The 15,299-nt window shown below is 42.4% G+C and overlaps 2 protein-coding genes across 2 annotated transcripts; one reads left to right on the top strand and one right to left on the bottom strand.

Moving 5' to 3' along the window:
• Nucleotides 1-1,875: 1,875 nt before the first annotated feature.
• On the bottom strand, nt 1,876-11,234 carry uap1l1 (UDP-N-acetylglucosamine pyrophosphorylase 1, like 1). The gene is made up of 9 exons (XM_029648074.2): nt 10,561-11,234; nt 7,890-8,094; nt 6,110-6,285; nt 5,122-5,294; nt 4,753-4,946; nt 4,295-4,435; nt 3,846-4,031; nt 3,579-3,645; nt 1,876-3,120 (listed from the first exon to the last, which is right to left on the bottom strand). Exons 1-9 carry the CDS (start codon nt 10,844-10,846, stop codon nt 3,034-3,036), a joined length of 1,515 nt encoding a protein of 504 aa, XP_029503934.2. The 5' UTR covers nt 10,847-11,234; the 3' UTR covers nt 1,876-3,033.
• Nucleotides 11,235-11,362: 128 nt separating this feature from the next.
• On the top strand, nt 11,363-15,043 carry LOC115119306 (protein SET-like). The gene is made up of 8 exons (XM_029648084.2): nt 11,363-11,566; nt 12,485-12,542; nt 12,639-12,781; nt 12,954-13,057; nt 13,136-13,249; nt 13,399-13,569; nt 13,886-14,011; nt 14,148-15,043. Exons 1-8 carry the CDS (start codon nt 11,497-11,499, stop codon nt 14,166-14,168), a joined length of 807 nt encoding a protein of 268 aa, XP_029503944.1. The 5' UTR covers nt 11,363-11,496; the 3' UTR covers nt 14,169-15,043.
• The last annotated feature ends 256 nt before the right edge of the window (nt 15,044-15,299 follow it).

The following is a 15,299-nucleotide window of genomic DNA, read 5'->3' as shown; positions in this document are numbered from 1 at the left end:
ATACAGGACTAAGACTGAATCCTACTACACCGGCTCTGACGCTCGTCGGATAAGCCAGGGCTTGCAAACTATTACGGACTACAAAGGGAGGCCCAGCCACAAGATGCCCAGTGACACAAGCTTACCAAACTAGGTAAATGACTTATATGCAGGCTTCAAGGCAAGCAACACTGACGCATGCATGAGCACATGCGCTGAAAAACTGACATTTTCAACCTGTTTCTGGCCGAGTCTGTAATACCTATATGTTTCAAGCAGACCACCATAGTCCCTGTGCCCAATAACACCAAGGTAACCTTCCTAAATGACAACCAACCCGTAGCACTCACGTCTGTAGCCATGAAGTGCTTTGAAAGGCTGGTCACAGCTCACATCAACACCATCATCCCAGAAACCCTAGACCCACTCCGATTTGCATACCACCCCAACAGATCCACAGATGACGCAATCTCTATTGCACTCAAGACTGCCCTTTCCCACCTGGACAAAGGGAACACCTACGTGAGAATGCGGTTCATTGACTACAGCTCAGCATTCAACACCATAGTGCCTTCAAGTCTCATCACTAAACTAAGGACCCTGGGACTAAATACTTCCCTCTGCAACTGGACTTCCTGACGGGCCACCCCCAGGTGATAAAGGTAGGCAACAACACATCTGCCATGCTGATCCTCAAACACAGGGGCCCCTCAGGGGTACATGCTTAGTCCCCTCCTGTACTCCCTGTTCACCCATGACTTTGTGGCCAAGCACGACTCCAACACCATCATTAAGTTTGGTGATGACAACGGTGGAAGGCCTGATCATTGACAATGACAGACAGCCTATAGGAAAGAGTTCAGAGACCTGGAAGTGTGGTGCAAAGACAACAACCTCTCCATCAACGTGATCAAGACAAAGGAGACGATTGTGGACTACATGAAAAGGAGGGCCGAGCACGCCCCCATTCTCATCGACGGGGCTGTAGTGGAGCAGGTTGAGAGCTTCAAGTTCCTTGGCGTCCACATCACCAAACTATCATGGTCCAAATACACCAAGACTGTCGTGAAGAAGGCATGGAATGGCAACTGCTCAGCCTCTGACCACAAGGCGCTACAGAGGGTAGTGCGTACAGCCCAGTACATCACTGGGGCCAAGCTTCCTGCCATACAGGACCTTTATACCAGGTGGCGTCAGAGGAAGGCCCTAAAAGTTGCCAAAGACTCCAGCCACCCTAGTCAGACTGTTCTCTCTGCTACCGCACAGCAAGTGGTACCAGAGCACCAAGTCTAGGTCCAAGAGGCTTCTAAACAGCTTCTACCCCCAAGCCATAAGTCTCCTGAACAGCTAATCAAATGGCAACCCGGAATATCTCCATTGACCTACCCCTCTTTTTTACACTTCTGCTACTTGCTGTTTATTATCAATGCATAGTCACTTTATCCCATACCTACATGTACATATTACCTCAATTATCTCGACTAACCTGTACCCCCGCACATTGACTAGGTACCCCCTGTATATAGCCTCCTCTAACCTTAAATTAAGACAAACATTTTTTTGTTTTCATTCATTTTTACAACATAGCCAATTTGGACTTCTTGGCTGTGGTATCTACTGACAACCAAAGAGGCAAAGAAAAATGTAAAAGAAAAGATGCATTTCATACAGAAAGGCTGGGGTATAGAAAAGATGCATTTCATACAGAAAGGCTGGGGGTATAGAAAAGATGCATTTCATACAGAAAGGCTGGGGGTATAGAAAAGATGCATTTCATACAGAAAGGCTGGGGTATAGAAAAGATGCATTTCATACAGAAAGGCTGGGGGTATAGAAAAGATGCATTTCATACAGAAAGGCTGGGGTATAGAAAAGATGCATTTCATACAGAAAGGCTGGGGTATAGAAAAGCTTTATAATTTCCACAGTTGCTTTGATCATTAACATTTGACACATTATAAAAAAGGGTAATAACATTTAACATTTACATTTAAGTCATTTAGCAGACGCTCTAAAGGTCAATACATTTCCTCAAAGGGTATCATAAAGTAAAAATATAATCAGATGTTTTATATTAGTTCCTTGGTATTAAGGTATCATGATTACAGTACTTGAGTTTTGCTTTATCAATAACTTTTAGATTTCACTTTTCCAAATGCATACTGAAATGTGTATCCCGTTTAAATTATGTCCATAAAATTAACAGAAATTTGTATAATCAGAAGATAAACACAATGTGTCTTAAAGTGCTAGAATAATTTGTTTCCTTTTAAGCAATAGATCATGGAAGAGTATGGGACAACATTGTAATGAGCATGTTTGGATGAAAAAAAATTCCCTTGTAATTGCCAATGCATCTTTGTGCTCTGGTGCTGAATTCCAAACAGACCCTTAGTCCCCTTTCCTCAACACTTCATGAAAATCTGAAAGGACCAGATAGTTATGAGCATGGTTATGGAGTAACTGATTACTTCTACATGTAATCAGTTAATCCGATAACAAAAAAAAACAACTGTAATCAGTTACAAGACATTACAGTTACATCAGTTACATATTGTTATCAGATTACAGATACTTTTGAAAAACTAGAGGATTACTTCTTCGATTACTTTTAAATTCAGAAAGGATACATTGACACCTTCCGGTTTCTCAATTACATTCAATTAAGCATTGAAAAAGGCGCAAATTAAAGTTTGTTCCACCTGAGCGAGTCTGACCACTATAATGGCACACCAAATGCATTTGTTGTAGCCTTTGTGTCTTCTTTTAATGTCTCTTAAGGGGAAAGTAATCTAAAAGTAACAAAGTAATCAGATTACAGTAATGATTTTGGGTAATCCTAAAGTTGTTACTGATTACAATTTTGGACAGGTAACTAGTAACAGATTACACTTAGAAAGTAACCTACCCAACCCTGTTTATGAGAAACATGCCATTAGGGGCAACAAAAGGCTCCATTTTGAAATCAAGCCAAGGAATGAGCATCTCATATCAACAGGCCCAACTGCTCAAGAGGTAAGCCCATCTGATGGGAACAGTGTACTGTAGAGCTAGCTACTGAGCCTGGAGTTCTTTTGCCCTGTTCTCATCCAGAAGGAAGGGGGTCGTCAGCACCTTCTGTCCCAGCAGCTGCTCCAAACCCTGGGGGAGACAGACATGAAGAGAGCAGATATGGAGAGAGCAGCTTTAGTCAAATCAAATGTTATTGGTCTGGTCACATACACATGGTTAGCAGATGTTATTGTGAGTGTAGCGAAATGCTTGTGCTTCTAGTTCGACAGTGCAGCAGTATCTAACATGTTTGAAAGTGTGCATTTAGAGTAAAAAAATACACCTCCCCCCACTCTCATGGGAAAGTCCCAGTAGATATCATGTTCTTGAGGACGAGAATAAAACAGAAGACTTTCCTAATTTGCCATGAGTGCACATTAACAATATTAGAGTGGTGAAGTAACTGCTCAGTCTAGTGTAACCTTACAGAGAAACTCAACACTGGACCCTGCAGATTAAATATTAATGGTCATATTGTTAGGAGACTCCAATAGGAGGAAATAAGGGCAGGAAGTGACATCACGTAGGAACTGTTGTTGTGGCCTCACCTCTCCGAAGAAAGACACCAGCGGGGAGATCTCACAGACAGCTGGGGGGTCTTCATCCCGTGTCACCCTAACAAGAATTTGAAAAAGGAAATATATCATTATCCCAATGTTTCAGGTGCTGGACAGAACAACATATAGGAAAAAATAAAAGATGTCTGCAATTTATATAATCCCAACTGTGATTTATTGGTGAGATAAGTGCACACACACACCCTCTAATCCCCATTGAGATCCCCATATTTTATGTAGAGTAGCGCTCACTCCCACCTGGGTCTAGGAGGTAGGGATTTCCCTTGGGCATCCAGGAAGCTGGCTCCTGCAGCCATCGCCCAGCGGTAATGCTGTGCCAGTAAGGATTGTCTGGCTGTGGTAGGAGTGTCCAGAGGTGCCCCATCAGCATTTTTCAATGGCGAGAATTCTTCCTCTCTCAGAACCTCAAATGCCACAAATTTCCTGCCAATGTCAGGAGGAAAATGTCTCATATTTGGTGTGCTGGAGAATGTCATTCAGTAGCAAAATATTTTACTGTGTTCCGTTTACATTATATCTTACGTGCATTAATATAAATTATGTTTAAATAAGCAATCATTTTGGTAAAATAAGCAGGCAATTTATGGTTACTATGTAACATTAGTAAAATTGTCTAGAATATAATTGAAATATTGGAAACTAGGAAAATTGTGTCATGCAAATCAGTCACAAAATTAGAATTTCACCTTGAAAACTGAAAGACATCAAAAACAAACTTCTCCATTTTGATCCCATTGGGCTTGGTGGGTTTCACCAGGTTTCCTTCCCTGTCCACAAAAGGGACTTTCTTAAGCGCCACGTGCTGCTTCAGCTGGCCCTGAAACTTCCTGAGGAGATAGGTGGACGAATGGAAGACGTTACAAACTGTTATATCACAAGTTGGTTTTGCCCAGACAGTTGTATCAGCAATGCAATATGACAAGACAGTGACAGTGTGCAAAATTGTGCAGGAGTGGGGTCCATGTGATTTCAACTCATTCCATTCCAGAAATGAATGTTAATTTAATTTATTCAACCATTACTTTCAGTAAGAATTGTTTTCATTTTTTTTATTCTTCTTCTTACTGAAGTGTTGTGCACATGACTTGTACATAGTGGTTTTATTTTTGCCCCATTACAGTATACATCTCTTCATCTCACTCACTGTGCCACTTCGTTGAGGAAGGGCCGTGTGAAGAAGTGGTTGCAGATGTTTCCTGCGCTGTACACCAGCTCTCCTCCTGGGTCTCGCTGCTCGGCCGTCTCTGGGCGGAGCTCGCTGTACTCCACCACCTGGTACACCCCCTTCACCTTGCATACCACGCCCACCGGCTCCGCTGGGTACGCCTTCTCAACTACCTGGAAATAGTCATGTCAACTGTCATAACATTTGAAATCTTAATGTAGAACCAAATGTGCATATAAATAACATGCATGTGACCAAGTTATAACAAGTATACAACCTAATAAGTGTGGATCAGGAAAACATGCCCGCATGATTACATTGTAGGTGTGATGATTCGCTTTCGTTTACCTTGGCACCGCAGTCTGCTCCTTTACTCACGCAGAAACCAATGAAGATAGGGTCGGCCATTTTGACCAGGATGTTGTCTACACAGTAGACGTGGAGGTACTCCACACCCCTCTCCTCCATGTTCTCAAGTACCTTGTTATCCACCAGTGCTCGGTACAGGCCACCATTTCCATCTAAAAGTTTAGAGAGACGGAAAAGAGAATCATGGATTCATATGCACTGCCCCGATAAACTAAATTGCATTAAAGATGCAATACGCAGAAATCAAAATCAAACTGTATTGGTCACATACACATGGTTAGCAGATGTTATTGCGGGTGTAGCGAAATGCTTGTGCTTCTAGTTCCAACAGTGCAGTAATATCTAACAAGTAATCTAACAATTTCCCAACAACTAACTACCTAATACACACAAAGCTAAAGGGGTGAATGGGAATATGTCTTTCCTGATTGTTAAAATTCTAATAGGTAGCCTAATTTCAGTTTATTTGACAAAACAAGCAGTCATTGTGTAGGGCAGGAGTATTCTTACCCTACGAGGTCCGGAGCATGCTGGTTTTCTGCTCTACCTAATAATTAATTGCACACACCTGGTGTCCCAAGTCTAAAGCAGTCGCTGATTAAATGGGAACAATGAAAAAATGCAGTGGAACTGGCTTCGGGGTCCAGAGTTGAGTTTGAGGGGAGTAGAGACTCATTATACCATCTAAACTGCCATGAAATGTTTTCCATAACCAAAAATATTATATTTTCAGCTGTTTGAAACTGGTGTACAAAACCGAAAGTAAAAATATGAAAAACTTTTAAAAAATAAGAACGAGAAGCATAGAAATAGCCCACTGCTTCTTAGACTTGCTTTCAACGAGAATGACAGATCTGTAACTAACATTTCTATATGAATTTGGTCAGGTTGCCCTAAAAGTTACATATTCCTGCTTTAATAAAAACTTCACTTTAATCTGTCAACCAACTCCATGCCATTTTCTTACCTGGGGCCATAGCTATCTTCCCTTTGTTCTGTAGGATGACTTTTCCATCAAAGGTCACAGCAGGGATCATCCTTTGCTCAAACATGACCACGTCAGAGGGATCCAGACCAAAGTACTTATTCTCCTGGAAGAACTTCTTGGTAGGATCCAGGGTAAACTCACTGGTCATGATGTACCTGATGATGGCAGAACAGTAGCATAGAGCACACAGAGGAAAACCAATGTCAGAGAGCAGGAACGCTCAGTCAAATTGAGAACTTTTAAGTTTGCAAATATACACTGCTCAAAAAAATAAAGGGAACACTTAAACAACACAACGTAACTCCAAGTCAATCACACTTCTGTGAAATCAAACTGTCCACTTAGGAAGCAACACTGATTGACAATAAATTTCACATGCTGTTGTGCAAATGGAATAGACAACAGGTGGAAATTATAGGCAATTAGCAAGACACCCCCAATAAAGGAGTGGTTCTGCAGGTGGGGACCACAGACCACTTCTCAGTTCCTATGCTTCCTGGCTGATGTTTTGGTCACTTTTGAATGCTGGTGGTGCTTTCACTCTAGTGGTAGCGTGAGACGGAGTCTACAGCCCACACAAGTGGCTCAGGTAGTGCAGCTCATCCAGGATGGGCCATCAATGCGAGATGTGTCTGCTCAAACGGTCAGAAACAGACTCCATGAGGGTGGTATGAGGGCCCGACATCCATAGGTGGGGGTTGTGCTTACAGCCCAACACCGTGCAGGACGTTTGGCATTTGCCAGAGAACACCAAGATTGGCAAATTCGCCACTGGCGCCCTGTGCTCTTCACAGATGAAAGCAGGTTCAAACTGAGCACATGTGACAGACGTGATTAGTCTGGAGAAGCCGTGGAGAACGTTCTGCTGCCTGCAACATCCTCCAGCATGACCGGTTTGGCGGTGGGTTAGTCATGGTGTGGGGTCGCACAGCCCTCCATGTGCTCGCCAGAGGTAGCCTGACTGCCATTAGGTACCGAGATGAGATCCTCAGACGCCTTGTGAGACCATATGCTGGTGTGGTTGGCCCTGGGTTCCTCCTAATGCAAGACAATGCTAGACCTCATGTGGCTGGAGTGTGTCAGCAGTTCCTGCAACAGGAAGGCATTGATGCTATGGAGTGGCCCGCCCGTTCCCCAGACCTGAATCCAATTGAGCACATCTGGGACATCATGTCTCGCTCCATCCACCAACGCCACGTTGCACCACAGACTGTCCAGAAGTTGGCAGATGCTTTAGTCCAGGTCTGGGAGGAGATCCCTCAGGAGACCATCCGCCACCTCATCAGGAGCATGCCCAGGCGTTGTAGGGAGGTCATACAGGCACATGGAGGCCACACACACTACTGAGCCTCATTTTGACTTGTTTTAAGGACATTACATCAAAGTTGGATCAGCCTGTAGTGTGGTTTTCCACTTTAATTTTGAGTGTGACTCCAAATCCAGACCTCCATGGGTTGATAAATTTGATTTCCATTGATAATTTTTGTATGATTTTGTTGTCAGCACATTCAACTATGTAAAGAAAAAAGTATTTAATAAGAATATTTCATTCATTCAGATCTAGGATGTGTTATTTTAGTGTTCCCTTTATTTTTTTGAGCAGTGTAGTATTGTGTGATCTGCAGTTTAAGAGCACTGTTTTTTATTTTGTTTTGATCATGTGTTTGGAAATGAATCTGATTCTGCACATATTGCACTGAATTGAAATTGTGCCAGCTCATAAAATGAGAGCAGTCAATTGACCGCCATGAGATCTCACCATGGTACTGTGCACTTTGATCCATGCTTTGCATTCGCCAGCTCCTGTATTTTGCAGATGCGCTCTGCCTGGATTTGATACAGAGTTTTGCTGCTCGGGAGACCCACATTGTACATCCCTTTGGGGTATGAAACCCCAAGACGGGTCCCCTGGCCACCAGCCAACAGCAGCACAGCCACTCTGTTCTGAGAAATTTGCAAAAACCCTGTAAAAGGACAATACCAGAGGAAAGAAAACAATCATTATAGCACCATGGCAGAGCACAGACAAACCAAAGAAACAAGGTTGACACTGACATTCACCAAACAGGTGTTAGTATCAACATTTGCATTTGCTGTGGTTTTATAGAGTAAGCTACTATGTTGGTGCACTACAGTGGCCTGACAGTCCTCATTTACCATTACAACAAAAAAATACACATTTCGGGAATCCCTGACCTATGCTTGATCAAAATGTAAGTGTAATTGCCATACATTCAAATGACAGTGGGACCCAGGCACATGCACAGATAGAGGTCTAAGGGTGTCTGAGCACCTGCCCCCTTGCCCTCCTATAAGAGTGTTTTAATCATTACATTTTTTCATTGTTTTCTCTCTTGTTATTTAAATGAATTTCCCATCAAACTAGCTAATTTCTTGGAAAATTCCCCCTCCCCCACTTCACTGACCCCATGAGCGCTGGCACCTACACTTGTCCTGCAGGCAGAAGCTACTGGGCACACACTGGTTGAATACATTTTGTTTCCACGCCATTTCAATTCAACGACATTTAATCAACGTCGAATAGATGTTGAGTTGACATGTGTGCCCAGTGGGAAGGAACCAGCTCTGAACGGCAGTGTAGAAGTGGCTTCCTTTTGAGTTGCAAGGGAAGGCTTCAATTCGACTGTTTGTTAGTAAGCCTAAGAGGCAGATGTCAGCAGCAGAATGAACTCCAATCACAAGTAAAGACTAGTTGGAATTGTTTCAACAGTGTAGCTAACTAGCGATTGGATTTAGATAATCACATTCGCTATGATCAGATGATAGCCCACCCCTCTTTGTAGTCTTATAGGAACCATCATGGGATTTTGCAGAAAATAAAGGCATATTCTAAAAAATATGTTGAAATTTGGTTACAGGAGCATTAGATACTTCTCAAATTTTACACAAGTCGCGACAATTCCAAGTGCATCAAAGTTGAGTCACTCAATTATTTAATACATTTAAAAAAAAAAAAAGGGGCAATCTGCAACTGCTAAATAAATGTTGGGATTTATAATTAACATTGCCCATTGATTATTGAAGAATATAACTTAGAAATGCCTCAGGGGTGTATGCTTAGTCCCCTCCTGTAATCCCTGTTCACCCATGACTGCGTGGCCAAGCACGACTCCAACAACACCATTAAGTTTGCTGACAACACAACGATGAGACAGCCTATGGGGCTGGGGCGGCAGGGCAGCCTAGTGGTTGGAGCGTTGGACTAGTAACCGGAAGGTTGCAAGTTCAAATCCCTGAGCTGACAAGGTACAAATCTGTTGTTCTGCCCCTGAACAGGCAGTTAACCCACTGTTCCTAGGCCGTCATTGAAAATTAGAATTTGTTCTTAACTGACTTGCCTAGTTAAATAAAGCTAAAATAAAAAAATAAAAAATAGGGAGGAGGCCAGAGACCTGGCAGTGTGGTGCCAGGACAACAAACTCTCCCTCAACCTGAGCAAGACAAAGGAGCTGATCATGGACTACGGGAAAAGGAGGACCAAACACACCCCCATTCACATCAACGGGGCTTTAGTGGAGCGGGTCAAAAGTTTAAAGTTCCTTGGTGTCCACATCACCAACAAACTATCATGGTTCAAACACACCAAGACAGTTGTGAAGAGGGCACGACAACACCTTTTCCCCCTCAGGAGAGTGAAAAGATTTGGCATGGGTCCCCAAATCATTCCAAAAATTATCCAGCTGCACCATCGAGAGCATCCTGACCGGTTGTATCACTGCCTTGTATGGCAACTGCTCGGCATCAACCGTAAGGCGCTACAGAGGGTAGTGCATACGGCCCAGTACATCACTGGGGCCAAGCTTCCTGCCATCCAGGACCTATATACTAGGCGGTGTCAGAGGCAGGCCCAAAAAATTATTGTTATTTTATTGTGTTTATATTTGACTTAAGTTTATTTCGTAAATATTTTTTAAACTTGTCGTACCGCAATTGTCGTACCGCATCAGAGCCCCACAAATATACACTTGTTTCACAAATTTGACATGTTAGTCATTTAGCAGACGTTCTTATCCAGAGCAAATTACAGGAGCAATTAGGATTACGTGCCATGCTCAAGGGCACGTCAACAGATTTTGCACCTATTCCGCAGGAGGAATCGAACCGGCAACCTTTCGGTTACTGGCCCAACGCTCTTTAAACGCTTGGATGGAATAGTAATGGAGTAATGCGTCTAAACATTGTATACAAAATTTTAAAAAACACTGTATAGATTTAAAAACATGCTTTAAACTATCATTTGTATATCGTGGATGGTCAATCCTTGCATCCCATATCGCTGTCTATGAGGTTACATTTTCTCCAGCACCATCTCGAGGCGGGGATTACTTCGTTATTGGCAATTCCTGATTTCACTTCAAATTAGCTAGTTGAGTGTTTACTTTTCTCATATCGAGAATACAGTAGCCTACCTTCATTTTCCCAGCCAGTTAAGGCGGTGTGATCACTCTTCCGAATGCTCCCGATGAATTCTGAAGATACTGGCTCAATTTGCTGGTCCGCGGCTGTTGCGGAATGATCAGCTTTAGCAGACTCCGCCGCCCGTTCACAGTGCTCGCGCAATTCATTTAAATCCAACTGAGACAACTCAACCAGAAATGTGTTTTTGTCATCCCCAGAAAGTTCAGACCAAAATTGCAGAACGTGAGACTGTCCTGCATGTTCTAAAGAAGATTTTATTTCCTCAAATGAAAGCATTTTCACGACCTAATATTCAGAAGAAACACGTTCACCTATACCATGTTACACAGCCGTGGTAAAGGTTAGTTTGACTTGGTCAATCTTCGGTTTGTTACTCCCTTCGTCAGGAACTCGTGACTTGTGCAGGGCTCAGTAGGAAAGAGCAAAATACACAAAGGCTGTCTTGTGATTAAATTTGAGTTGCTGCCTGTGGCTGGGCAAAGCAAAACCACACAACTGCGCATTCATCAAAATATGAAGAAACATTTTAGTTTTAGATGCGGTTTTCTCTCAGTGGTTGGCTTGCTATATTACAAACACTGTACAATGACTACAGTATCCAACTGCAGCCCCGGAGAAATATAAACACTACTTTGAGTGGAAATCGTTGGATCGCGCCAAGGAATGAAGGAAGGATGCATTTTTAAAGTATTCGATTTCAACACGGCGAACCCGTTCTGTTGGGGGAGGAGTTGGGGGGTGTGCGCGTTCTGGCGAGCGCGAGAAGAGGAGAGTGTGTGCATGAGCAAAGCCTCTCTCGTTCACGACACGCTTTATTTGCACTCTCCGCCATTCAAGGTGGAACTTCACCTTTATCTTCCCCGAGGAGAAGTCTAAACAACAGGGAATATATATTCTGACGCAAACATCTACGGTGTTCGAAAATCATGGCAGCCTCGTCGGCGAAAGTCGTTAGAAAGGAAAACTCTAATCATGATGGAGCGGACGAGACCTCCGGTAAGAAATGGCGGCCTCCTATACAACGCAATTTATAGTTTTTATATTGCAAAACTGTTACCATGGCGTATACTTTTGGTTAAGCGAACACTCTTTAGTTAGTCCAAAATTATGTACTTATTTGATGGAGGCTTTAGCCAACGGTGAAATGTGATTGCTCTTGCAGGACTAGTAGTGAGAACAGAACTTGCTAACTGGCTAGCCAACTATGCTACAACGTCGTTGGAGGAGGCCATGTTGTGCCTTGCACAAGCTCATTGTGCCACGCAGGTTTGGGAGTAATTCGCGTGTACTTCCAAATTAAAGTAACTTCTTAAGGTTAAGTACCTTACACATGTTTTGTTAACTTCACGTTGTTTGGGAAATAGCCAGCTAGTTAGTAGACTAACAAATGCGGCAGCTGAGTTGGCTAGCAAGCTAACATTTGTTTGCGTGAGGCCCAACATTCATTGTTGCTCCGCCTTCGCGGTTTGCACCCACGCGTAGAATTACTTACTTGCCATTGTAAACTAACAAAATGCAGCACTAGGGTCGACATAGATTACTACAAAAATATTGCACTAGTAAGATCCTAATAGTCGGCTATTATGCCAACCGGCTGTCTGAGGGGTGAAACCAGTCCCCAGCGTGCGGCGGCCACTTCATTCAAACCACGCGGCCTTGAGAAACAGCAGGAAGCTGCATCAGAGTACTTTGGCTAGCTTGGCTAGAGAACTACTTACTTCATAGCTTGAGAGGTAATCGTTACTACAAAAGATGGTGGAATGCTTAGCTTGGGTACCCAATGCGCAAGTCTTCGTGTACTATACGTTGTTTACGTTGGTTGGTTCTTTATTTTTTCCATCAAGACGTTCTACATGTACATCCAATTTCATTAATTTATTTCAAGAAAATTAACACTAATTTAATATCTTTCAGAAAAAGAGCAACAAGAAGCTATTGAACACATTGACGAAGTACAAAATGAAATTGACAGGTGAGTTAATTATCCTGGAACTTTTGTGGTTTATAAGACAAACCTTTTACCATATACATCTCATCAAATTGTGTTGCACAATTCTCTTCCCTCTAGATTGAACGAACAGGCCAGTGAGGAGATTTTAAAAGTAGAGCAGAAGTACAATAAGTTACGCCAGCCATTCTTCCAGAAGCGGTCAGACCTCATAGCTAAAATCCCCAACTTCTGGGTCACTACATTTGTTAACCACCCACAAGGTAAGTTCAGATATCATGCTCTTATTTTACTAGTTTGTGTTCTTTTCTTGAGGAATTGTACATGGCGGGATTCTGCACGTGACAAATGTTTCCATCGGTCTGATTTAAGGGGTTGATATACAAACTGTTGTTCGGTGACAAACTTTCTATGTAAATGTGTTCTTGTTTTCAGTTTCAGCCCTTCTTGGTGAAGAGGATGAGGAGGCACTTCATTACCTTACCAGAGTGGAGGTGACTGAGTTTGAGGACATCAAGTCGGGTTACAGAATAGATTTTGTAAGTATTTACATCTTTTTTTGATCGTGCATTTCAAACTAAATGGCGCTTAAATTAACCAGATTGTTTTTTCCCCAGTACTTCGATGAGAACCCGTACTTTGAGAACAAAATCCTCTCCAAAGAGTTTCACTTGAATGAAAGTGGGGACCCATCTTCAAAGTCAACTGAAATCAAATGGAAGACTGGAAAGGTATGTTTACACCTACATTTTTACAGTGTGTCTTATATGTAGTCTTTTTTTATATATATATTTCTAGTCCTGTCTTGTGACATCATGCTGGATGCAAAATGCGTGGCGTTGCTGTTTTTGTGTTTTTATTCATTTGTCCCCTCTCACAGGACCTGACAAAGCGTGCCGGCCAAACGCCGAACAAGGCTGGCAAGAAGAGGCAACATGAAGAACCAGAGAGCTTCTTCACCTGGTTCACAGATCACTCTGACGCTGGGGCAGATGAACTAGGAGAGGTCGTTAAGGATGACATCTGGCCAAACCCATTGCAGTATTACCTGGTACGATTTCATGCTTTTTTCCATAGTTCTTTGTTGACTGCCCATGGTGTGCTAAACATTTTTGAATTGGTGCCAGCACCATCTTACTCTGGTAGAGTATTCTGCATGTTTCTTACAATTTTCCAAAATATCTTGGCATTACGGCCATAGGGTCAGACCAAAGTGTTGTATAACCATAGGGTTCTACGGAGCATGACAAAACCATATCCAGCCACCTAGACATCTCTTCTGGATTCCTAGATTCTGGACTGTAAATCGTCTCATGCTGGCATTATGTTTGGGAACTTTTATTCATATAACATCTCAACTCGTCAAGGTCCCTGACATGGATGATGAGGAAGGGGAAGGTGAGGAAGATGAGGAAGAGGGCTTGGAGGACATCGATGAGGAAGGGGATGAGGATGAAGGAGAGGAAGATGACGATGAGGAAGGAGAAGGAGAGGTATGGTAGAGGTCATTCACTCCGGTCTTGTTTGGACAATATTGTCAACGTTATAAAAACAATTGTTGGTTGACTGCCACTTGTCTGAAATGTTAGTCTTCAGGCATGGGGTTAAAGGTGTATCTCTTTTCTACAGGATGACGGTGAGGATGATTAAGGCAGAAAAGGACATATTCCAACCTATACCGTTGCCCATTCTTTCCTTCTAATCATCCTTCAACGCTTGGGAGCAAGAAGCTTTGTTTTCATTTTATTTTTGTATTATTTTGTGCTCTTGTCTCCTGTTCCACAAGCTTCCGCCTGTCCGTACCATGTCTGAAGACGAGTAAATTTCCAGATCAGAAAACTCTGCCGTCTCGCGTGTCATAAAACTACTACACATGTCCATGAAGACCAATAAAAGTACAGGCATTCTGCACGTCATCTTAGACTAAAATAAAGTCGAATAGCAATTTATATGTATGATAAATAAGGTTTCTGTTAACTTGTGAGTTGATTAAGATAAGCAATGGTGCAGTGATAACTTAGCATCCCTGGCCACGTTTTATTTTATACATTTTCTTTACTGCAGAGTTTGGGGGTGGGGGGGGTCTTCTGGAGTTGACACATTTTCTTCGTCATGCGTTGTACTAACGGAAAGCACCGGCTTGTTCCTGTCAGCGATTGTAAATGTTTTGGGGTTGATATCTTGGTATGACACGGTTATTATTGTAGACAGTTAAATGGGGTTTGGTGGGGTAAGTGGGCATTTGACACCTCAACATTTGGGTTTATGTTGATTGACTTTTCATTGTAATGTTTTACAGACACCCATGAGGTTTGAAAATGACATTTTTAATAAAAACAAAACCCAAAAAATGTCCTCTTGTAATTTTGAACTTGGCTAATTAACAGGTTATTTAAGAGAAAGTAGAGCTCCTATAGAATCTCATAGGGTATGCTAGTGATCTCCACCTTTTCCACTGGAAAACTGTTCACATTAACATTTTAAGTGTACCAGTTGCTTTGTTACAATAAATGTATACACAAGTGTTTGGGGTAGTTTCTGAACTGTTTTGACACAATGTGTGTTGTGGGGGTATCTAATTTAGGCTGAAACAATTGATACTGTCTGGAGAGCCTTATACTGATCATCCGATTTTCAAGGTCATCCATTGTTCTATAGTCACAACAGCTAGTCAGTTGATCATAACTTAAATCAAGTATTTTTTTTGTAAATCCCCTATGATTGAATGCTGGATGGGTCATTCATATTCAATGGGACCACTGACTTTGTCTACTCACAGAA

The sequence above is a fragment of the Oncorhynchus nerka genome, linkage group LG4, assembly GCF_034236695.1.
Source record: "Oncorhynchus nerka isolate Pitt River linkage group LG4, Oner_Uvic_2.0, whole genome shotgun sequence".
NCBI classification, from domain to species: domain Eukaryota; kingdom Metazoa; phylum Chordata; class Actinopteri; order Salmoniformes; family Salmonidae; genus Oncorhynchus; species Oncorhynchus nerka.
This window is presented reverse-complemented; position numbering and strand designations above follow the sequence as displayed.